Source organism: Lingula anatina, chromosome 1, assembly GCF_051362555.1.
Source record: "Lingula anatina isolate TDL-2025a chromosome 1, LinAna3.0, whole genome shotgun sequence".
NCBI lineage: Eukaryota > Metazoa > Brachiopoda > Lingulata > Lingulida > Lingulidae > Lingula > Lingula anatina.
Genome location: NC_141767.1, coordinates 59,214,193 through 59,238,191, shown reverse-complemented (window position 1 = coordinate 59,238,191; position 23,999 = coordinate 59,214,193). Strand labels below are relative to the sequence as shown.

The following is a 23,999-nucleotide window of genomic DNA, read 5'->3' as shown; positions in this document are numbered from 1 at the left end:
TTTAGCTGCCAAAAATCAAAATGACTTGCCACTGGAATACAAGAGATACTGATTGAAGTGTTCTTTGATACATTGGCAACACATTTTTGTTAACTGTTTAACTGGGGGTATTTTTAATACAGATCAACAAGATGTTAATGCCAGTTTCCAAAATGCTCACCATAGAAAGGGCAATGTTCCGTGAAAACTAAGAACTAAAAATGCTTATGTGACAATAAATCTTTGTTCCATAGTACATACTGTATATTGATTGAACCACATTGAAGACATTTTATCATTAGCATTTGCTTCTCGCTGAAAACAAATTTTCATTTCAGCTATACAATTAACAAACATGTATCTCATACTAGCATGACTTTTACAATTTAGGGGAATAAAACTTTAAGGGCAAAAAAGAGAAGTCTTTAGAAAGATCTGTTATGAATGACAATGCTCTTCATTGTTCTCCAGAAATGTTCACTGTCAACCTTTACTCTTAATAAAAGGTGGTGTTACTGTGAGATTGTCAGTAGAGAACATATTTTACGTATATTACATCTGCCAAACTTCAGAATAAAATGTCCATGCTTGATTTATCATCTCAAAAACCATTTCTTTGTTTTACGATTAGTTCTTGAATGAATTTACATGTACATGTCTGTTGAACAAACTCTTGACTACATAGGATGTAAAGTCAGTTGTATCCTTGATTATATCCTTGGTTGAACTGCTTAGACTCCAGACGCATGATAATACGTTCTAGTTGTCTCTTGGCTTCACATTGGGGGAAGTTGCTCATTTCGTAGTACTGGGGTGCAATCTGGATCAACCTAAAAACAAAGTTATGATAACATGTAAGAATGTGGACTTATAAAGCAATACCCAGAATAAAATTCAGGAAGAAATTATATACATAAAATACTTGCTTCAGTGACCAAAATTGAGTGTTTGGGTTTAAGTATATTTCTCTGTTTAATAATGAACACAGGAAAAGAACTTTTTGTTAATCTATACTGTCTTCAACCTAAGGGAAAGGTTTAAATTCAAAAGTTTGAGTCTCGGCTATCAATTTACCAATCAGGTTTGACATCTGTGACTGTTCTGATGTAGTTCTTTGTGGTCAGTACAAACTCATTGTATAGCACCCATTCAGGCTTGTGATCAAGGCAGGTAGATGGGTGAAGCTGGACAACCTGGTTGTCCTTGCAGCTCAAATAGTGACCAGTTCTTTCAAGGTGGGCAACCTATCGATAAAATTGAAAAAGAATACTTAAAAATATAAAAAGACTCAAAATCTAGTTATTACTCTGATCAAGGGCATTTATCTCTATCTCACAGACCTATTAAGTCCGTCGTCAATTACATCTCATTATCAAACAAATAAACCCCAAACTGATTTGGTTGTGCTAATGTAAGAGGGTAAATATTCTATTTTATGTTTAAAAAGGACTTCCTAATGAGAATATTATTCAACATAAAAAGGACTTCCTAATGTGAATATTATTCAAGTAAAGGTGCATTACAAAAACAGCATTTTCTATATTCAAAATGTAGACATGTAGCATCCTTGGGTTATGCTATAGGAGTATGCAGAACTCAAACAGCGACCAATAGAAAGCGGTATTATGTAGGCCCCAGTGTAACCAGCAGCCAACAGAAAAGGTGCGACAGGCTTTCAACAGGGCCATTATCAATGGCAAGAAAATATTAACAACACTAAGACTGGGATACTTTCTGAAAAGGGAAATAAAAATATTTTGAAATCTGACACTAACTTATCCCAAGTTGCATCAAAGAAGAGTACTATAAAATTAAATATATTGATATCTTTCTACAGGTACCTGCCTTAAGTCTTTACCTCTGCTCATTTTGTTCTGTTAAATATCATAAGAATTTCACACAATCTTTTACAGCATAAATTTCACAGACTAAACTTTAAACCTGTGCTTTCTTTTTACTTTGACAATATCAACCCACCTGCATAAAGAAGCCAGACACAAGTGCTTTCCTAATATTGACATAGTAGTCCCTGCTGGTAAAATCAGTACTGGTTCGTTTGAGGCTGAAACGGTCCATGATCCTAGCCAGCTGCTGACGCACATTGTCAGCACTCTTCAGTGAGCGGTAGTTGATGAAGTTGTCATAACACCACTGTGGATCCTCATGATCTGAATGATTAGAGTACTGCACATTACACTATTACTTTTTTTCAGTAGGAATTAATTAGACAAGACTAATTCCAACATCATAAGATCAATACTAATTCACTGTAGTAATTTCCTATGAAGTAATAGCCTTTATGTGGTAATTTCCTTACGTGAGATACAGCAATAACCTACAAATGTCAATTTCCTAACAAAATAAACAACAATCTATTACCAAGATATGTTTATTTCCTCACAATAAATATTTAACAGTAATCCCATCTAAACATTCTCCATCATTACTTCTACAAGAAAAGCTAAAAGGTTATTGTGTGGAGATAAGACTAGTGTGTGTATTTGTGTGCTGTTTGCATGTGTGTTCATATATGAATCTAAAGATTAAGTTTTATAGTTGAATTGGCACGAGACTTACTTTGCTTGAAGGCATGGTACACATTGAGCAGAGTCAGATGATCACCATCTATGTGGGCAAAGCGCATCTTGGCCTCATCTGCAGCCTTCCTCACCTCCGTAGGGCGGACGAAACACTGTGGGACTAAACACAGCATTGGGTCGGGGGCCAAGATGGTGGCCCCATTCCCACTCGGATTAATGCAACGGCCAACAATAAGACTACAAGGAAACTACACAATCAGGAATAGTGCCAAAACTGGAGGGCTTTTTAAAGTTCAATTTATAATTAAATGAATAGAACTGATTTGGAGAATTAACTACTTGCTGTTTAAATTCCAAAGAAGATTTTTTAAATATCAAACACGTTAACATTTAATCTGGTATCCCTCCAGTTTTTTTTTCTATACAGCTTAAACGTGGTTTAAGATATTTCTTTCAAATCTGATCTTTACAAAAATTAAAAAAGTATATTTACGTTTATACGCAGAGATGTGAATCAAGACTTTAAATACTACTGAGAAACAGGCAAACTGTACTTTAAAATAAGGCTCACAGTACTTTAACACAACCTTACTCAAATTATAATAAAAGAAACCACCATGTCACATTTTGATATTAATCCTAAGATTCACATCCCTGGAACTCTATCTTTACCTGATAACATGGCAGTGATGGACAAAATTTCATTGGAGCAGGTGAAGTCACAGCTGGCAATCACCATCTTTGCCAACTGAGGGTCCAGAGGAAACTCTGCCATCATGGATCCTAATTCTGTCAGCTCCCCATCATCATCTATGGCAGCAAGGTAGTTCAGCAGCTCAAGTGCTCTCATCAAAGTCTCTGGAGCTATAAAATAAATAAGACTACCTGAAGACCAGTTTTCTTTAAAAATACAAACTGGCAATATCACTTCACTTGTTACAGAATGCTAATATTAATCATGATGAGGTAGCATCCTACCTCTAGATCTACTTTCTTTTTTACAGAAATAAATTTAAGGTTATTAAGTTAACTATTTTTGAGGGTTATACCAAAATTACATTATAATGTTTTAAAATATAATTCTCATTTCATTGATCACCCCAAAACTACATTTCGTTATCAAACATTATAGGCCACTTGTCATCTTCTTCAGAAATAAATCGTGCATGATAACTTTTCAATTCATACCTGGAGGGTCCATAAAATCAAAGTGCACCAAGTCATCAATTCCCAGTTTCTTAAGCTGTAACACCACAGATCCCAAGTTGGAACGAAGGATCTCAGGGTAAGTGTTCTCCTGCATTTCTGACTTGTATGCTTTTTCTGTGTACAACCTGTAAGCCATTTCAACAGTATTAAAATGAGTTTATACTGATAAATGTTGTTAGTCTCTTAATCCTTCCCAATTATCTAAAACCAGAATTTTTGCATAAAATTCTCATTTATTTCTTAATACTACTTATATAATAGAAGCAGTTAAAAGTAAATCTGCTTAATTGAAAATAATAGTAATTCACACATTCATTATTTATTTATTATCCTGCAAGTGCATTTTTCTTACCTAAAACATTTTCCAGGCTTTGTCCTTCCTGCACGCCCAGCCCTCTGCTGTGCACTTGCCTTACTGATGGCTGTCACTAACAGGGACTCCACACGGATTCTGGGATTATACACCTGAAATATTGGTAAAAAGGTAAAGATGTAGATTTCATCACTGACACAAGTGCAACTGTCCTTACAGTGAGCAGCTGTTCTTTTCAGATCTGTTCAAAATGTACTGATCTGAAGACCACAAGTAAGTCACAAAAATCATCAGACACTTACAAAAAAGGGTTTTAGCCATATCAGGGTAAGCAAAGAAAAACATCTAAAATGAAGTCCAATGCACAAACACTTAGTTACCTTGCACTGCAGTACTCATAATGTCTAATTAATATTCTGCCAGGCCTATCATAAGTACTGAAAATACTTTAAAACATGTTAGTTTGACATAACATTGTATATACCTTTTGTTTTGCAAATCCTGGGTCAATCACAAACACAACCCCATCAATAGTAAGGGATGTCTCAGCAATGTTGGTTGAAACCACACATTTCCTGCCAATTGCACCATTGGGTCTCTTGGGGGGAGCAGGTTCAAAGATCCTCTGCTGCAGGTTGGGAGGAAGTGTTGAGTAAAGCGGAATGCACTTCATCTCGCCAACGTCTGGGCCCAAGTTTTCCACCTCTCGAGCAATTCTCTTACAGGCTTCTTCAATTTCCTAAGAACAAATAAAAGCATTATTTTCAAAATATTTCCTAATAATTTTTCTTCAAAGAAAATGTTAAATTCTTTAATCTTTTGACCTTCGCCTTATAGTATAGTTTTACTACATTTTTTGTTCTAACTCCAGATTAGATATACTGCAGACATTTACTGAAATTGATTAACAATGCTGATGTTAAAACTGATGTCTTCTCACCTCCTGACCAGTTAAGAACAACAGGATATCTCCCTCTTTCTCTTCACACATGTGAATCTGTATGACTGTACGTATTGCAGCCTCCAAGTAGTCTCTTTCTGGCTCAGGTGTGTAAAAAATCTCTACAGGGAATGTCCTTCCTGGGACACTCATAAGGGGTGCATGGTTGAAATAATCCTACGGGTAATAAAAAAAAAAGGAGTAAAATTAAATGAATTCATAGGTATGGTCTGTGGACACTAGTCTGTGTGGGACAGTAAGCCAAAATGAAATTACAACTCTTTTAGATAATTATCAATTTTAATCATTAAAATAGTAAGTTAATGTTGGTTATCTCAATATTAGCGATATATCAACCTTCAAGCAATTTCCCTTAAAACATTGACTTACACAAGTATGTCAGATATCATCAAATCTGATTATCATTTCCATAAAAATATAAAACTTATCTCATACCTGAAATTTTCCAGCATCCAGTGTAGCACTCATGATCAGGACTTTTAAGTCTGCCCTCTGCTTGGCTACCTCCTTCAGCAGACCCATTAGGATGTCTGTGGCCAATGTACGTTCATGAGCTTCATCAAGTATAATAACACCATAGCCTTCTAATAAAGGGTCTGACATGGCTTCTCGTAGCAACATACCATCAGTCATGTATCTGAAATAGCATTGTGAGAAGAGTTTAGACACTGATGAAAGGATACACATATATAAGAGCCCTTAAAACAGACTTCAAACATCCTAACATACTTTGCTAAGAGAACACATTGTAGATTTACAAAGTATGGAATACTTGTGTAAATCAACACCCAAATGCCAGGAGGGTAAATACCAGACTAGAAAATTATTCAAACAGTAGGCACTAGATTAGCAAGTGGTACAATAAATATATCATAAGTAAGAACCAATGGAAATAAACTAAAATAAATGAAAACGCTTGCTTCATCCCTATTATCATCCCTTCCCTGTACTTACTTCAACAATGTGTTTGATGATGTGCAGTCCTCAAAACGGATGCTATAACCCACTTGCTGTCCCAGACCAACATCCATTTCTTCTGACACTCTCTGGGCTACTGACATGGCTGCCACCCTCCTTGGCTGTGTGCAGGCCACACCCTTCTTACCCTGGTGCTTCACCCTGACCCACTCCAAACACCACTGGGGAATCTGAGGAAGATAGTAATGCTCATATTAAATGGAGCACAATTTTTAGGTTTACATATATTTTAAGACTGTAAAAGAAGCTATGTTTTCTCCATCATTATATATCAACAGCAACATTTTTATATAAAACCAACACATCTATAATATAAGATGTAAAGATGCCTCATGCTACAAGGATTATCTTTTTCTCATATCAGAACAACCAGTCAACTATGAATTTTTCAGTAATCAATAATCTCAATAAAAGAATACTTGAATCCCGATCATTTACCTGTGTAGTTTTTCCAGATCCTGTTTCACCTACCAACACTGTGGTCTGATTGTTGGTAAGTGATTCTAGGAAACTACTCTTGTACTCCCACACTGGCAAAGTTACTCTTTTTCTAAGGAGCTCATAATATTTAGGTGTGTGTGGTAAACCTGAAAAGGATACCATTCTTCATAAAACAATTGCAGACTACATCTACTAAGTATTAACATATATGATAGTTAGGTTCAAAATACATCTTCAATCAGCAGTCTCTGGTATCTTTTTTCATCACTTTTACCTGAAACTATAAATGTCATTGAAGAAAGCATTGTTGATAGAAGAAACTTTAATTTTCTGTAATTTATGTTTTCTTTTTACTTTACTTTTTTCTTTTGGTCTACACCACTAACCTGTGAAAGGGTTAAGGTTCATATTAACACCAACTCCTGGCATCATATTAGGGGTACTAACACTGGCTGCTGCAGGCACTGTTGTTGAGGCTGCTGAGGATGATTTTTCATCTTTACCACGGTCTCTGTCACGATCTCGGTCTCTGTCTTTTCTGTAATCATCATCCCTATAATAATATAACAAAAAGTTCAAACATTGCAATTCAATTGATTATAAATATACTGACACAAAGAAAACCATGGCCCACAATTGGATGTCATCTACCCAAACCTGAGATGATTTATTGGTAGGCTTAATAATCATACTCTATTAGACAGACAATCTGTTTATTATATTATGTCAAGCCAAGCAAGTTTTCATATCAGGAGCAATTCATGTTCTGCTCACATTTCTACGGAAACCCTGGCTGATTTTGATTAACAACAGAATAGGTTTTCACTGTCTACTGCGTTATGACGAGAAGAAATAAACCGGTTTCAAACTGAGTCTCTTTCATTGTATCATCATTAGTCCAGTGTAATGGGCTACATATATTGTTTTGTTTCGACCGATTAAAGCCTTAAATAAATGGCATCACGATGGTTTTCACTTCGGTTTGGGGTTGTTGATGCAAGTTATACTATAGTCAGTGCATGAGCCAACTGCAATACTTTAAGATAATAATCACTGTAACTGTCGGCATTTCACTTTCATTTTTTATCAACGTTTCAACTTACACTTCTTTGCGTCTTTCATGAATCACAAAGTTAATGAAAATCATCAATACTACAAATATCATATCAGTTTCTTGTAAAACAAAAATTGCTAAACTGAACGAGAGAATTATCTTTGAATTTTATTTCGCACAATAACTGTGTATCTCATATCCTACCTTCCCCTTTTCGACGCATAATCACCAACGTCGATTCGATGCCGCTTCGACATTTTCTCTGTGATGGCGTATGACCTTATTCCTTACAATACGATTTGCAGTCGTTTCCGGAAACGTACATAAGACGTTACAGATTTGAAAACGAGGGTTTTAATAATTTGGGTATAGGGTAAATTTTAATAACCCGTATGAGCACATGTGCCTTCCACTGTAAACATGAACGAAGCAGACGAAGAAGGGAAATTACTCAATTTCCATGATATGGGCCTCGATGACAGACTTCAAAAGGTATTATATGCCGTTTTTGTAAACAGTTATGAAGATTATTACAATATACGTATAGCTTCAATTATAAACTTAAATATACCTGCCAACACACTATGGCAGGTACAGACCCATTCGATCACAATCACGTACACTGATCGACACATGTACCGGTGGCTACATGTAATACAGGCTTCGGTGGCTTCACATTGTGTGGTAGTAGTGTATAAGTTACGACGTATTTCAGTACAAGTGGAGGGGTTTTGTGTGTGTATATGTGTACGTGTGTGTGTGTGTGTGTGTGGTCGGGAGTCGTGATTTCAGGACGTACAACAGATGGCAAGGCAAGTTCCTATAGTACCAAAAATGCCTACCTAAGAGTCCTTGAATTTATAATTATCACCTGATCTGCTTATGCAGCGTAGCACTTAGAGGCATGTAGCCGTTGATATGCAGTATGTTACAATTTTCACATTGAAACTTTTTGGGAAGAAATTATATTTAGATATATTATCTTGAAGGCTATAGCAAAACTTGGTTGGTCCAAGCCCACCCTTATTCAGGAGCGTGCAATACCGCTGTCTCTGGAAGGAAAGGACATTCTAGCCAGAGCAAGAACTGGCTCAGGGAAAACAGCAGCTTTTGCTATTCCTGTTATACAGAAAATTTTGGACTCAAAACAGGTATTAGTGTAAATAGAGAAGCCTTTGAATATTTTTTTAGATATTTTAGATATGCAAAAGTTTGGAAGATATAGATAAAACTATGGTAATTATGGATAAAATTAACTTAAATTTGCTCTTTCCCTGTGAAAGTATTTTTTAAGGTATGTTGAATATTGGGAGCATTTGTTATAATTATTGTTCATACCTTTCAGCATGCCAAGGAACAGTCAGTGAAAGCACTGGTCATCACACCTTCTAAGGAATTGTGTAGTCAGGCTTACAAGAATGTTATTGTGAGTTTGTTATTCAGTTATGGAGTTATGAAATCCTGCTGTTTTTAAAATAAATCAGAGGTTTGTGCTCTTTTTGCCTGATGAAGTTGGTTAATTTATTGTTAAGTAAAATTCCAAAGTTTTCTATTTAGAGTCTGGTCCAACTCTTCAGGATATATATAATTGACAGAGCATGTTCTGTATTCTTTTAGGACCTGACAAGTAGCTGTTCAAGAGAAGTCAAATGTGTGGATATATCAGGTCAAGTGGCATTAGATGCTCAAAGGTGAGTTAAGATATTTATTGTTTGTAAGTCTTTGTTATCTGTCATGATGATCTGAAACAATTTCATAAAAAGGATTCATATTATACAGTTTACTTGAGACTGTTCACAATCATTTTAAAATCTAGATTTGAGGGTTTTTAGAGGTGTTTGATCTTTACTTTCATAGACCATTGCTTATGGAAAAGCCAGACATTGTTATAGGAACACCAAGCAGAATCCTGGCCCATATCCAGGCTAAAAACCTGTACCTTAAGGAATCTCTAGACATGGTGGTCATAGATGAGGCAGACCTGGTCTTCTCCTTTGGTTATGAAGCAGATATTAAAACATTGCTCAGGTGTGTATATATTAATTTTTAAGGTGTAAATAAAATTATGTTCTATTTTTAATGAAGGTGAAGCTATAACATACTTAACAAAGATAAACTTATCAAATTTTATTTACAGATATATAAATAAGGAAATTTATGTCAAATGTTAGTCACATTTAATCCTTTTTTTTCTGTAAATGACAGCCCTTACAAGATGCTTAAACTAATATTTACAATTTCAGTCACTTACCCAAAATTTACCAGGCATTTCTGATGTCAGCTACGTTGAGTGAAGATGTCAGGACACTGAAGAAATTGGTGCTACATAATCCTGTAAGTATTTATGATTAATAGTTTTGACTCATAATCATTGTCATAGAGTTTTATATTTGTTTGTGCATGGAGATACTTACTGAGCGTCTGATATTTATTAACTCTTTAATACATTGTAATGCTCAGAGTTTTAGTGCATTTCTTCATTTATGTAAATATAACCATTCTAGGTGATACTAAAACTGGAAGAGTCACAGCTCCCAGAAACAAACCAGCTTACCCAATACCATATTAAGTAAGTAGTAATAACCAGCAAATCTGTGCTCCCAATTTTTTAGTGGAGTGGGAAATTTTATGGGTTCTCAAATTTTTTTACTTGAGTGGAGAACCAGGGTGCAGCTAAACATTCACATCATGTACTCTATTCTTAGATTGATGTTAAATGCAAATGTACAGCTGCTCTTTTGGCCTGTATTTATTGAATTTAGTATGACTGTCATTCTTTGCTAGTGGTTACAAAATGTTGAATTTGACCGAAAATTTCAAACTTTATCTGGGAAGCTGTAATTTTGCAATGTGATAGCTACACCATCACAGTTCACCATTTCATCAAAAGGGAAACAGCAGATGCCCTTGTCAGGGCACACAAGAGAGTTGAACAGCTATACCCTCCAAATCCAAGACGCGTTACATGGGAAATATATTTGACACTAAAACTAATGAAAATCTAGTGGAATGTTTTAGTTTTAGTCTAAATCATAAGGGGGTGTTGTCTCAATGCTTTAAAACTGGTTTTGAAGAATTCAATCCACATTTCATTATTGATAAAACTTGTGAATATGTCTGACACGGTAAAGTTAGTGACGCGGGAACAAAAACTTTTTATAATCATGCAAATAATAACAATATTTTTGCTATTAACCACATATACTTCAAGCATGAGAGGAACATCACTCTCACACACTTTTAAATTGGAATTGACAAACACAGAGGAATAATGCACATATTTTTGTTTACTGTAACTCTGTTACATGGGACACACACTGAACAAAGTTGATCTAAAGAATGTTCCAGAGTGTACAATACAAGGAATCTTTTTACTCTGAAAACGAAAAATGGGTAACCTAAGTTTAAGACTGGATTCCCATACTTAGATCGATCCATCTGAATTTTGACAGTCTATACTCAACTTTTCATTTTATACTTATATGTATAAATATGACAATAAATAGTTTTGCTATCATGGTTTAACACTATGGATATTGTAAAACAAGCACTTTTCATTTTTGCCTCCTGTTGACTTTCAAGCTGACTTCTTTCCAGTCTCCAACAAAGGACTTGTTTGTACACTCGCCTTCAAGTGTCACACATGCTTCACAGAAGCAGGATCGCTCCTTATAGCTCACAATAAATGGAGAGTGGCCCTGGACACAGTGCAACTTCCTAGTTCCAGGGATGCCCTTGCCTCCTGTTCTATCTGGCCTGTCTCTCACAATTGTACCTTCTCGAACAAAGAAGAACTGACGACAGGTGTGAGAGTGTGAATTGTCAGCTGGTTTTGTCAGACTGCTGCAACCATACTCGTATAAGTCTTGGGCTGTAGCAATGATGCACTTTCTGCGAAGCACTGCCTGTCTTGCTAAACGCTTTACAACTCCAATTTCTCTGTCACATGGCCCCTTGCCATGGCGGCTGCCAAAAAAGTGCTTCTCTGTTGGGATGCCTGTGTCATCTTTGGCAAAGGACAAATCAATGAAACTGGCTTTGCCCTTGTACTGGCTGGGGCATCCATCACTGAAGTGGATAATCTGTGTGACGTTTATTCCACGCTCCAGGAGTGTCTGCAGCGCCTGTTGCTGAAAGTGCTGCACCCCATGGCTGTCATGTTTTAGGTCATTGGAGATGAAACAAAATGTCTCCTGTGTCGTGACCTCAGGGTGATCGGGGCATCTGTAATAGCATACAACAGGATGGATGGTGATCTGCTGTCTGCTCCAGTGGGCTCCCTGTGCCTCATCTTGATAGGCACAAGTGAAGTTCTCTCCGTAGTCCATGCACATTACCAGCCATCCGGTTGGAACATCCCTTGTCAGCTTGTCAAACTGCCTCTGTTGCCACTGATAATTTGCCAAGTGCCATGCAAAAGTATGCAGGTCTTCTTCAAGTTCAGCAATGAGCTGCGAGAATGGGCCATCAATCTTTACAAGCACCTGCTTGTTGGTTGTCACTTCCATCCCTTGCTTATTCTTGTAAGTAGACTTTTCAGACTGCCATGCAGACCATGTTGTTTGAGTGTCAGACAGGTTATCCAGCATAGGCACCATAACCTCATGAAACTTACTGATGCCACAGTTTTCACATTCTCTGTCGATGCAGGCCTTGTTGTGAAGATGAAGTACTGGATTTGGCGCACAGCAAGTCATGTCAGCAATTGCAAACTTGCTTCCGAGAAACATCTCACCATGGCCTGCAGTCTGAAGCACTGAATTGACTGCTTTTTTTTTTAGAGTAATGTTTTCACAGTATTCACAGCAGCAAGTCTTGAACCTGTCTTTTGCCATGCACTTGGTGTGTTTTGGGCGGAAGCAGCAGAACTTGGAGTATGATATGCTTGTAGAAGTCTCTTCTTTGAATTGGACCCACGCCTCCTTCATAGTTTTACACATGTATCTGCGAGGCTGCTGATCCTTGGCACCTACATTTCTGGCAGCTGGTTCTTCCCTTGCAATGTCACCACGATTTAGAAAGTTTTGAATGATTTGAATAAGTTCCGCTGGTACTGCATCTGACCTTTTCTTAGGAGAAATTGGCTGGTCACGGTCAAGCTGATAGAGGCATTTTCTTACATAGTTCCAACTGACATTCAGCATTTTGCGAAGATCTGCTATTTTCATTCCTCTGTTGCAGTCTAGGAAGAAGCGGCAGTAGTCTGCTTTTGTTTGAAGTTTTGCTTTCTTTCTACTCGCCTTGGTCTCCTTAAACTTATTCTGCATTTCTTTGTGGTAGTTTTCTCTGGCCTGCATGCCTTTTCTTTCTTTAGTAATGTACAGCCCTTTCAAATCCAGTCGCTCTCTCCTTCTTGGTGAGGTAACATTGAAAAGGAACTCTGCAACATCCGCATACTTGGAAGGTGATTTTGGCATGACCTGTTTCACTCTCCTGACAGCTTTTGCCTTAGTGCTTCGGTTTAGGAATCCTTTTGATGAGGCAGGTTTAACATATTCATTTTCTTTGTTTGCTGGCTTGGACATAGTTTCCAAAACTGCTGCATCTGTTTTAGTATGCACCCTCTTGCGTCTTTTCAAGTTGATTGCAGCTCTCTTCTGAGGGGTCAAAGCAGATCTATATTTTCTTTTTCTTTCTCTTTCTTTTTTTCGTTTTGCTGCTAACGAAGATCTTGTATTAACAGTTGGATTGGCATTTACTGGTTCTCCTTTCTCTTTTTTTTTTCTGGCGGTATTTCTGTGCCCGAAGCCTATTCTTATCATTGTCTGCTTTTTTATGTACAGACACAGATGTGTCTGTACATATTGCCATCACCTGGGTCTGTCGTCGCCGTCGCCGATGCCGATGCCGTCGCCGTGCACTTTCCTTGTAAACACGATAAGTGGAAGGCAGTTTTACTTTTTGGATTTATATTTACAGAGCTGATGAATATTCATAAAACGCAGGTCAAGTTCGAAAATCAGCATGATGGGGCCATTATTGTAGAAGTTATGCTGTTTTTTCACTTTTCAGCATATATGCAACCTTGTAAACACATTTTAAGGAAAACCGTTAGGCCTGTTGTCATGACACTCACAGGAATAATCAATCTTACTAAAACGCAGGTCAAGTTCGAAAATCGGCATGATCGGGCCACTATTTTAGTAGTTATGCGGTTTTTTCATTGTTCAGCATATATGCAACACTGTAAACACAATATAAGAAAAACAGTAAGCCCAATTGTCATTAAACTCACAGGAATGGTCAGTCTTACTAGAACGCAGGTTGAGTTCGAAAATCAGCATAATCGGGCTATTATTTTAGAAGTTATGCTGTTTTTTCACATTTCCTCAGATTTCCTCAGATTTAATTCTTAGGCATGTTAATAGCCTTATTATTTAAGTAATAAGATACGTAAAAGTGTTTGTTTGACATTTCCTGCATCTTTACAACATTGTTAGTTGATTATGTAAAAATGATGGTAAACTTGTTATCGTGTATTGTGTAATAAAGTGTCAAAAATGTAAATAAACTCATATCATTGCAGTTTGTCAGATTCAATCATTCACTATGTTCAGAATCTCAGAATGGAAGAAATTGGTCATTTAACACTGTTCTATTGATATTTTTCACATCTCATCAATTTTCTTAGTTGATCTTATAAAAATGGCAGTAACCTATTAATTTTGTTTTATGTTAAAAAAGTGTTAAAAATGGAAATAAACCCATTTCAGAACAGTGCAGTCTTGTTTACATTTTGGCATTTTGAAGGTGTGACTTTGAAGTTCCATCGGCCTAAAAACCTTTGTTAGTCACGTTTACTATTTGTACATGATACTAATATTTTATTATTAAAAATTGATGATCATTATGCTGTTAAACATTATGTAATATTGCATAAAAATTTGAAAAAAACCTATTTTGGGCACTGCTCCCATGATGACCATTTAAGAAAAACCATGTCACTTACTGTTCTCAAACAGTACAGTTAATATGTACAGATGTGTCTGTACATATTGCCATCACCTGCGTCTGTCGTCGCCGTCGTTGCCGTCACTGTCGCTGTCGCCGGCGCCATGCACTTTCATTGTAAACACGATAAGTGGAAGGCAGTTTTACTTTTTGGCTGTATATTTACAGAGCTGATGAATATTCATAAAATGCAGGTCAAGTTCGAAAATCGGCATGATCGGGCCACTATTTTAGTAGTTATGCTTTTTTTTTCACTTTTCAGCATATATGCAACACTGTAAACACAATATAAGAAAAACAGAGAGGCCAATTGTCATTAAACTCACAGGAGTGGTCATTCCTGCTAAAACGCAGGTTGAGTTCAAAAATCAGCATAATCGGGCCATTATTTAAAGAAATGCAGTTTTTTCACATTTCCTCAGATTTAATTCTTAGGCATGTAAACAGTTTCATTATTGAACTAATAAGATACGTAAAAGTGTTTGTTTGGCATTTCCTGCAATTTTACAACATTATTAGTTGATTATGTAAAAATGATGGTAAACTTGTTATCGTGTATTGTGTAATAAAGTTTCAAAAATGGAAATAAACTCATATCATTGCAGTTTGTCATATTCAATCATTCACTATGTTCAGAATCTCAGAATGGAAGAGATTGGACATTTAACACTGCTCTGTTGATATTTTTCCCATCTCATCAATTTTCTTAGTTTATCATATATAAAAACGGCAGAAAACTGATAATTTTGTTTTATGTTAAAAATTGTTAAAAATGGAAAAAAAAAAACATTTCAGAATAGTGCTGTCTCGTTTACATTTTGGCATTTTCAAGTTGTGACTTTGAAGTTCCATGGGCCTGAAGACCTTTGCTAGTCACATTTTCTGAATATCCATAATACTAATATTTTATTATTAAAGTTGATGGTCATTATGCTGTTAAACATTATGTAATATTGCATCAAAATTTGAAAAAAAAAAAAACTATTTTGGGCACTGCTCCCATGATGACCATTTAAGCAAAACCATGTCGTTTACTGTTCTTAAACTTACAGGAAAGAAACATGGGACTAAAATACAGCTTCAGTAGGAAATACAGTCTGTTTGGTAATTCTTGCTGCCAGTTAAACAGTTATTTTGTGAAAATTTAATTTTTCACATATTGGCATTTTCAAGGTGTGACTTTGAAGTTCCACGGGCTTGAAGACCCATGCTAGTCACATTTTCTGAAAATCCATGATACGTATATTTTATTATTAAAATTGAGTTATTATGCTGTTAACCATTATGTAATATTGCATCAGAATAGAAGAAAACACAATTTTGGGTGCTGCTGCCATGATGACCATTATGGGAAAACCATGTTACTTATGATTGCCAAACTTTCAAAAAAGAAATACAGGACTAAAATGCAGTCTGAGTTGGAGAAGCAGTCTAAGGAACTTCTTTTTCTGGAAGTTATACATTTTCAAAGTGTAAACTTGGCACATATTTTAATTACATTAGTATTACCTGTTGAGGATAATTAAAATTTGATGTTGAATTTGCAGTTTAACATAATGTATTTTTGCATCAGAATTGACAGTAGCCTATTTTGTGCATAGTTATTTCCTGTTTTTTGTCTGTACATTTGACAGCTTTGCTGCCTTGTTCTTTTCCTCAGACCTGTTAGCCCTGTATTCTTTGCCTTTTTTCTCTGTTTTTCTAGGTATTTGGCATAATGTCCCTCTGCCTGTAACTTCTCTCTATATCTGCGCATTCTTTTTGCAGAAGGTGTAATGTTATCACTCGTGCCAGGTGAGGCCAATGGTGCCACTGATGTTTGGCGATCAATGTCTGAGTATATGCGCCTTTTTATGTACAGACACAGATGTGTCTGTACATATTGCCATCACCTGCGTCTGTCGTCGCCGTCGCCGGCGCCGGCGCCGTGCACTTTCCTTGTAAACACGATAAGTGGAGGGCAGTTTTACTTTTTGGCTTTATATTTACAGAGCTGATGAATATTCATAAAACGCAGGTCAAGTTCGAAAATCAGCATGATCGGGCCATTATTGTATAAGTTATGCTGTTTTTTCACTTTTCAGCATATATGCAACCCTGTAAACACATTTTAAGGCAAACCGTTAGGCCTGTTGTCATGAAACTCACAGGAATAATCAATCTTACTAAAATGCAGGTCAAGTTCGAAAATCGGCATGATCGGGCCACTATTTTAGTAGTTATGCTGTTTTTTCATTTTTCAGCATATATGCAACACCGTAAACACAATATAAGAAAAACAGATGGGCTAATTGTCATTAAACTCACAGGAGTGGTCAATCTTACTAAAACGCAGGTTGAGTTCGAAAATCAGCACAATCGGGGCAATATTTTAGAAGTTAAGCTGTTTTTTCACATTGCCTCAGATTCAACTCTTAGGCAATGTTAACAGTCTCATTACTGAACTAATAAGATACGTAAAAGTGTTTGTTTGACATTTCCTGCATCTTTACAATATTGTTAGTTGATTATGTAAAAATGATGGTAAACTTGTTAGCGTGTATTGTGTAATAAAGCGTCAAAAATGGAAATAAACACATATCATTACAGTTTGTCAGATTCAATCATCCACTATGTTCAGAATCTCATAATGGAAGAAATTGGACATTTAACACTGCTCTGTTGATATTTTTCCCATCTCATCAATTTTCTTAGTTGATCATATAAAAATTGCAGTAAACTGTTAATTTTGTTTTATGTTAAAAAAAGTGTTAAAAATGGAAATAAACCCATGTCAGAACAGAGCTGTCTTGTTTCACATTTCCTCAGATTCAATTCTTAGGCATGTTAACAGTCTCATTATTTAACTAATAAGACATGTAAAAGTGTTTGTTTGACATTTCCTGCATCTTTACAACATTGTTAGTTGAATATGTAAAAATGATGGTAAACTTGTTATCGTGTATTGTGTAATAAAGTTTCAAAAATGGAAATAAACTCATATCATTGCAGTTTGTCAGATTCAATCATTCAGTATGTTCAGAATCTTAGAATGGAGGAAATTGGACATTAAACACTATTCTATTGATATTTTTCCCATCTCATCAATTTTCTCAGTTGATTGTATAAAAATGGCAGTAACCTGTTAATTTTGTTTTATGTTTAAAAAAATTGTTAAAAATGAAAAAAAAAAACAAAAACATTTCAGAACAGTGCTGTCTTGTTTACATTTTGGCATTTTCAAGTTGTGACTTTGAAGTTCCATGGGCCTGAAGACCTTTGCTAGTCACATTTTCTGAATATCCATGATACTAATATTTAATTATTAAAAAATGATGGTCATTATGCTGTTAAACATTATGTATTATTGCATCAAAATTTGAAAAAAACCTATTTTGGGCACTGCTCCCATGATGACCATGTAAGAGAAACCATGTCACTTACTGTTCTCAAACAGTACAGTAAATATGTACAGATGTGTCTGTACATATTGCCATCACCTGTGTCTGTCGTCGCCGTCACTGTCGCTGTCGCCGGCGCCATGCACTTTCATTGTAAACACGATAAGTGGAGGGCAGTTTTACTTTTTGGCATAATATTTACAGAGCTAATGAATATTCATAAAACGCAGGTCAAGTTCGAAAATCAGCATGATCGGGCCATTATTGTAGAAGTTATGCTGTTTTTTCACTTTTCAGCATATATGCAACACTGTAAACACATTTTAAGGAATGTACTTTTGCATCAGAATTGACAGTAGCCTATTTTGTGCATAGTTATTTCCTGTTTTTTGTCTGTACATTTGACAGCTTTGCTGCCTTGTTCTGTTGTACAATCTGGCTGAAACTCTGAGTGGGGTCTTGTCAGGCTCAGCTAAAATAGTCATAGTAAGGAATAATAAATATTATAGAATAATGCAAAAATAGACAGTCATGAAACACAAGTTTAACTGGGGATATTGCATTTATCTTATATTCAGTTATTAATATATTATACACATCCCTCACTGGAGAGCTAAAGGTAGAGTTTAAGACTGGTACTGGTGGAAAAAAAAGTAAAAAACTATGGCATGAAATATGTACACAATAAAAAAGCAGCATGAAATCTTACCTGAACTACAGTTGTCCTCAGCCATCATTGGGGGTATGCTTGTATGGATTCAGCTTGGAGTTGAAAAAATACTACCTGTAAAAAGATTTTTAGGCTTGTAAAAATTCATACTAAAAGTAAAAAAAAATGAAAGATAAAAATGCATTACCTAAAAATAACATTCATTTAAAATCTTTCCTTATGTGTCTTGTGAAAAAAGTGATCAAACGTATCTCAGCATACATTAATGCTCATTGCAATGCTTTTCACAGCATTTTGGTTTAAATATATCTAATAATATAGACAGTTACTGCATTTCTTCATAATCCAGAGTTGCTTATTCAAACAAAGTACAGTGCATTATGAGCGACAAACACGCATTACTGGGGCACATTTTCTTCACCCATTTTTCGCTGCTTCAATGTGTCCCTGTTACATAATAGCGGGAGAAATTCATTTTTGCTGTTTTTTACAGACGGTTAAATTCTTAACGCACTGAATACTTCGTAGCAGCTTTATTTAAGAGAAAACTAAAAAATATCATTCAATATCAATAATACTGAGTTTTCGAGAACAAGAAAACATGAATAAGGCATCACCGCTGAACCATGGGACGCAGACGAAAAACGAAAGTTCAGTCGAAGTCACCCTACTAATCGGATGATAAGAATTAATCAATACACATATATGTTGAAACAATTGAAGAAAAATGAAACGAAACTCAGTATTTCTCACCTTCATACAAGGAAGATCTTTATAGCAGTCCCGTGGCGGTTAAATTTAGGAAATTAAAGGCGTGCCCCCGCATCCGGCCTCGACAGCGTCATTGCGTAACATGTTATCAGAATGGGCCACCCGCCAGTTTGAGCTGGTTTTTTTTAGTGTGTAAAAGAATCCATTCGTGTGTAGACGTCATCAGTTAGTGAGTATGGAAGAAGATCGCTATCGATGTATAATTTTCACGCGGCATTTTAAAGTCGTCTGATAAGAATCGATCTCTGAAGTTTCAGCGTTGCGAACGTAATATTGGGACGCGGTGAAGAAATATCGACCTTGCTGAGCAATAAATGTGAAATTCTTAAGAAAACTGATATTATCATGGATTTCGTGACACAAACTAACCGAAATACTACTTTGGACGATTGAACAGTTTTAATACGGAAAGATAGGATTAGATGAAATTTTCATCGGGGTGGGACACCGCATGTATCGTAAGTTAAGCTAATTTTGTGATCATTTTTCAGTGACTTCAAATAAATTTTTATTTAAATAACCATTTGCACATTCTGTTTATTATATCTTCTTGCAGTAGGTGTATTCCCTGCTTCAATAATTCATTCAAACCCTAAACAAACTGTTCCTAAATAGAGGTAGGGTCGAAATTCCACAAAAAAAGACGCCATTTTGAGGGTAATTTCGATATATTTTCTGCTTTTTCTCTTCTTTTGCTTTTATAACAATATCCTCCTTGCTCATGCAGCTTCTTTGATTTGTTATTGAAACATACACAACGATGTCATGAGAATTTGGTCGGCTATCTAAATTTAAATAACATTCTTGTTATGGTCCCCCCGCAGTGCACCACTAGCAAAGAATGACTGATGAGTGTTTGTGGTGCAGGTTTGATATTTTGCCATGCTATTAATATCTTACTCATTTTTTAGATGTGAAGAAGAAGACAAGTTTGTATTGGTATACACCTTGCTGAAGTTGAGGTTAATACGTGGAAAATCCATCATCTTTGTGAATTCAGTTGACAGATGTTATAGGCGAGTTTACATTAGAATGTAAATTATTGCATTCAAACCAATATCTTGTATGGGTTTAATGTATTAAATGTAGGTTAATTTCTTACCATAAATTTCATGCATTACAGACAGGCCAATTTATTGCATATGATTAATGCATACAAGTAAATAGCTCTATATAAGAATTACATAACTAGAATGCTCAGGCTTATTTAAGGATTTAATTTTTTTAAATATAAGTTGTTTATAAATTAGGTGGTTGCCAAGGGAAGAGACTTTCATTTTTCAAATTCTTTGATGTACTACAAAAACAAGAACTAAGATGTATTTTACTTGCAGGTTAAAGTTATTCTTAGAGCAGTTTGGAATTCCTTCCTGTGCTCTAAACTCAGAGCTCCCAGTCAATTCGAGGTATGTACAAAACAGTGTACCTTGACATTGGCCTGTGTTATTGTTGTGTTATTGTTGTATACTTTTATAAGGTATTTTAAAGGTATTAAAACCTATTTCTGATGAAATTTTATTTATGGTTCTCGCCTGAATTTGTGTTAAGGGAATATGAATGCCATCTTATTTTGCCATAGGTGCCACATTGTCAACCAGTTTAATGAAGGACTATATGATATCATCATTGCTTCTGATGAGACAGCCTTAGAAACCCCAACAGAAACCAAAGATGAAAAAACAAAACAGAAAAAGTAAGCAAAAATAATGAAAGGTAAAATGGTTAAATAAGATATTTCAAAAGGCAAAATTGTAGAGAAAAAAGTTATCATTTTAAAACTGAAATGAATTGGCCTTTGGCATCTGTGAGTGATTGTCAGTACTATTTTGTTGCCTGGAGGGTTCTCTGACTTTTCAAATGTCTTACCAGAGTGTTTTTATATATATCTTTTCAGAGTGCGTAAAAAAGATAAGGAATATGGTGTGTCCAGGGGAATAGACTTTCAAAATGTGTCCAATGTTATCAACTTTGACTTCCCAGCTAATGTAGATGCCTACATTCACAGAGTAGGAAGGTAAGATTTGAGATACATATTTACTTTAATATAAAATAAGGGGTTTAACCTTTGTACAGTATGAGGTGTATAAGAATCAAGTATGAAAATATGAAAGATGCTACTGACTGATGTATTTTAAAAAGAGATTTGGAAAATGTGTAGTTTCTTTCAATCTGTAATTTTACCATATTTGAGGTTTTTATATAGTATATTGCAGGTAGAAAATTTTGCAGTTTGTTCATTGTACTTGAAAGTTAAATTTCAGCAACCCTGTCATGTTTATTATTGATATGAATAATTTATGTCATATCATGGATTTCAGGACTGCCAGGGCTGACAACCAAGGCACAGCACTGTCCTTTATCAGCGTGAAAGAAATGCCATTGTTAGAGCATTGTGAGGAGGAACTAGCAGACTCACATCGTTAGTAGACAAAATAGTTGTTTGTGGTTGTGCTGTTTGTACAGTTTATAAAGCCATGGTAACATAACAGATTCCTTAATACATTTTTTGCCTCTCTTTCCAGTAGTTTTTTCCCTTTTGCATCTCTCTCAGCATCAGTGAAATGTTTTCTCTAAATGACATAACAACTTGAGATTTTTTTCCTCTGATGCTCAACCTAACATTTGTTTCAATGAATTGATTAGGGAACGTATGCAATGTCATTTGTTGATGCAACCGTTTTGTATATTTCTTATTTAGCTGAAGGAGAGACATTGTTCAAGCCCTTTCAGTTCAGGATGGAGGAGATTGAGGGGTTTAGGTATAGAGCAAAGGTAGGCAGTAACGGAATCATTATAGATTACACAGAAATTGCCACTTAACACAGGCTTGAGCTTTTAAGGTTGTGGTAATGTTGTCTCCAATTTGCAACTGTGGCACTAGATTTTGAGGTATATAGCATTGGGATCATATGTATGGGGTTTTTTTTATTTGCAGGATGCCATGAGAGCTGTGACTAAGGTTGCTGTAAGAGAGGCAAGACTGAAGGAAATTAAGTCAGAAATACTAAATTCTCAGAAGTTGAAGGTTAGATGTTTTTCTTAAGTTTTTAACCTTTTATAAATTATATTAGCAGAAACTAAATGTTGGATTATTTAATTACATAAATCCAACAATTGTATTTTTCAGTCATAGGACATAGACATATGCTACTCTGATATTCATCTTTGGGCTTTATTTTTATCCTAGTCATGGAAACTGTAATATTTATGTTTTTGAGTTTTCCTATTCAGTCATATTTTGAAGATAATCCACGTGATCTGCAGCTTTTAAGGCATGACAAAAGTCTACATACAGTAAAGACACAGCAACACTTGAAGAACGTGCCAGACTATCTGGGTAAGCTAAAACTTTGGACCACAATTTTGCTTTTTGTACACTCTGCATTACTGTTTGACGTGATATCATCTATTTTGACACAATAGTGTCTATTTTGGCATGATTTGAAAATCCTGAACTAATACACTTAAAAAAAAAATGAAAATCCTGAACTAATACTAATACAATTTATTTTGAATTTTTAGTCCCACCAACTCTAAGGCACATGAAGAGTGGGGGAAGAAGGGCCAGAACTAACAAGCAATTCCATAAAGGGCCCACAAGGGGAGAAATGAAATACAAGGTATCCATTCAGTAGTTCTGTTGCCCATCTGTACTTGCATTCTATATTGTTTACATGTAAGAACAAAAATTGATAAATTGTGTCAGTTTTTTTTTTTTCTTGACACATTAAAATATACCTTAAAGATGCATACAAAGTCAATTTTTTGTCACAAAAACCAACCAAATGCCAGCATATAGTTTCAAGTAGTATAACTAAGAAAATTACCAAAAGGTATTGTTTAATTTTACCCGAAAATGATGTTTGAACGGATTTTTCTGCTGGCATTCTAAGCTGTATGTCAATGGGGCAGGAAAGTAGGTCACGAAAGTAGGTTAATTTTACAACCAAAAATTTTTAAAAAAGGAGCAGTCTAAAGGTCTTTTATGGCTGATCGAGTGATCTATTCAGTTTATCCCTTGGCATGTCGAATTTATTTGAGTCATATAAGAATCTAGTAGAAGTGGTTTACATGTGTTACTAGGAATCCATGCTCCACCGATGCTGGGTTCGAATGTACCTTTAAAGGTTCTGTGCATTAATTTTCATAGACAATTCTTTGATATATATCCAAGTTCCAAGTTCATTTATTCAATCTTTTCTATATTCCTTCTCCAGAAAAGGAAAGCAGATCCACTGAAGAGCTTTGAATATGCAGGGATTTTAAAGAAGAAGAAAAAGAAATGATTATCAGTAACATCACAGAAAGGACTAAATCTGTGCAATTTCATTTGCAGAAAATACTGCAGTGTAATGTGGAAAATTTTTCCTCTTGTAAAATAATGTAAATATGTATTTATTGATAATATAAACAACAAGGAAAAGCAATGAAGATACTGAAAAATATGTCAAGTTTATTTAATTCAACTTCAAGAGAAATATACATGTACAATAAACACAAAATACCCAGGGACTGTTTTTAACATGATATACATTCTTTATTACTCCTTATTTCAAATTGTTTATTGAAGGAATAAAAGATTATATACCAAGTATAAACTGTTAACAACTGAGAAAATGATGCAGGGGACTTAGTATGGTATTCTGATTTTTCTAAGAAGGGATATGTCCAAAGCTTTAACAAAAGTGGTGGAAAGATATCAAACAGATTTGGTTTAAAGAATAAGACCAAGTGAAATAAATAGTAGTATCT

At 35.4% G+C, this 23,999-nt stretch overlaps 3 protein-coding genes and 1 long non-coding RNA gene across 6 annotated transcripts; 1 reads left to right on the top strand and 3 right to left on the bottom strand.

Annotated features, from left to right (window-relative positions):
* Window positions 1-204: 204 nt before the first annotated feature.
* LOC106179977 (putative pre-mRNA-splicing factor ATP-dependent RNA helicase PRP1) lies at window positions 205-7,840 on the bottom strand. The gene is made up of 14 exons (XM_013563807.2): window positions 7,680-7,840; window positions 6,808-6,974; window positions 6,419-6,567; window positions 5,957-6,150; window positions 5,438-5,639; window positions 4,982-5,158; window positions 4,526-4,780; window positions 4,081-4,193; window positions 3,708-3,853; window positions 3,192-3,383; window positions 2,557-2,679; window positions 1,957-2,147; window positions 1,054-1,223; window positions 205-809 (listed from the first exon to the last, which is right to left on the bottom strand). The coding sequence occupies exons 1-14, from the start codon at window positions 7,730-7,732 to the stop codon at window positions 674-676; spliced, it is 2,268 nt and encodes a 755-aa protein (XP_013419261.1). The 5' UTR covers window positions 7,733-7,840; the 3' UTR covers window positions 205-673.
* LOC106180811 (putative ATP-dependent RNA helicase DDX56) lies at window positions 7,832-23,999 on the top strand. 3 transcript variants are annotated; one of them, XM_086999480.1, is made up of 17 exons: window positions 7,832-7,967; window positions 8,465-8,626; window positions 8,821-8,901; window positions 9,093-9,166; window positions 9,333-9,503; window positions 9,719-9,809; window positions 9,980-10,044; window positions 20,159-20,263; window positions 20,582-20,653; window positions 20,827-20,940; window positions 21,142-21,261; window positions 21,566-21,666; window positions 21,946-22,019; window positions 22,183-22,272; window positions 22,479-22,584; window positions 22,770-22,867; window positions 23,465-23,999. In XM_086999480.1, exons 1-17 carry the CDS (start codon window positions 7,896-7,898, stop codon window positions 23,531-23,533), a joined length of 1,665 nt encoding a protein of 554 aa, XP_086855606.1. In that variant the 5' UTR covers window positions 7,832-7,895; the 3' UTR covers window positions 23,534-23,999. The 3 variants fall into 3 exon arrangements, with proteins under 3 accessions (XP_086855606.1, XP_086855608.1, XP_086855607.1); XM_086999481.1 differs by lacking the exon at window positions 7,832-7,967 and adding an exon at window positions 8,084-8,287; XM_086999482.1 differs by lacking the exon at window positions 8,465-8,626 and having other exon boundaries at window positions 7,855-7,967.
* Window positions 10,090-13,244, bottom strand: LOC147764838 (uncharacterized). Its single transcript, XM_086999478.1, has one exon. The coding sequence runs from the start codon at window positions 13,235-13,237 to the stop codon at window positions 11,030-11,032; it is 2,208 nt and encodes a 735-aa protein (XP_086855604.1). The 5' UTR covers window positions 13,238-13,244; the 3' UTR covers window positions 10,090-11,029.
* On the bottom strand, window positions 18,222-20,119 carry LOC147764837 (uncharacterized). Its single transcript, XR_015331753.1, has 3 exons — window positions 19,230-20,119; window positions 18,516-18,590; window positions 18,222-18,278 (listed from the first exon to the last, which is right to left on the bottom strand). It is a non-coding gene; the product is annotated as an uncharacterized LOC147764837 (long non-coding RNA).

Bases quoted from the DNA above. Each gene is read 5' to 3' on its own strand.
- LOC147764838 (XM_086999478.1), bottom strand. From the start codon at position 13,237: ATGATAAGAATAGGCTTCGGGCACAGAAATACCGCCAGAAAAAAAAAA.
- LOC106180811 (XM_086999480.1), top strand. From the start codon at position 7,896: ATGAACGAAGCAGACGAAGAAGGGAAATTACTCAATTTCCATGATATG. The intron at 8,902-9,092 runs GTGAGTTTGTTA...GTATTCTTTTAG, and splicing joins AGGCTTACAAGAATGTTATT to GACCTGACAAGTAGCTGTTC. The intron at 9,504-9,718 runs GTGTGTATATAT...TTACAATTTCAG, and splicing joins GATATTAAAACATTGCTCAG to TCACTTACCCAAAATTTACC.
- LOC106179977 (XM_013563807.2), bottom strand. From the start codon at position 7,732: ATGTCGAAGCGGCATCGAATCGACGTTGGTGATTATGCGTCGAAAAGG. The intron at 6,151-6,418 runs GTAAATGATCGG...TATCTTCCTCAG, and splicing joins GATCTGGAAAAACTACACAG to ATTCCCCAGTGGTGTTTGGA. The intron at 2,148-2,556 runs GTAAGTCTCGTG...CTAATCATTCAG, and splicing joins GTACCATGCCTTCAAGCAAA to ATCATGAGGATCCACAGTGG.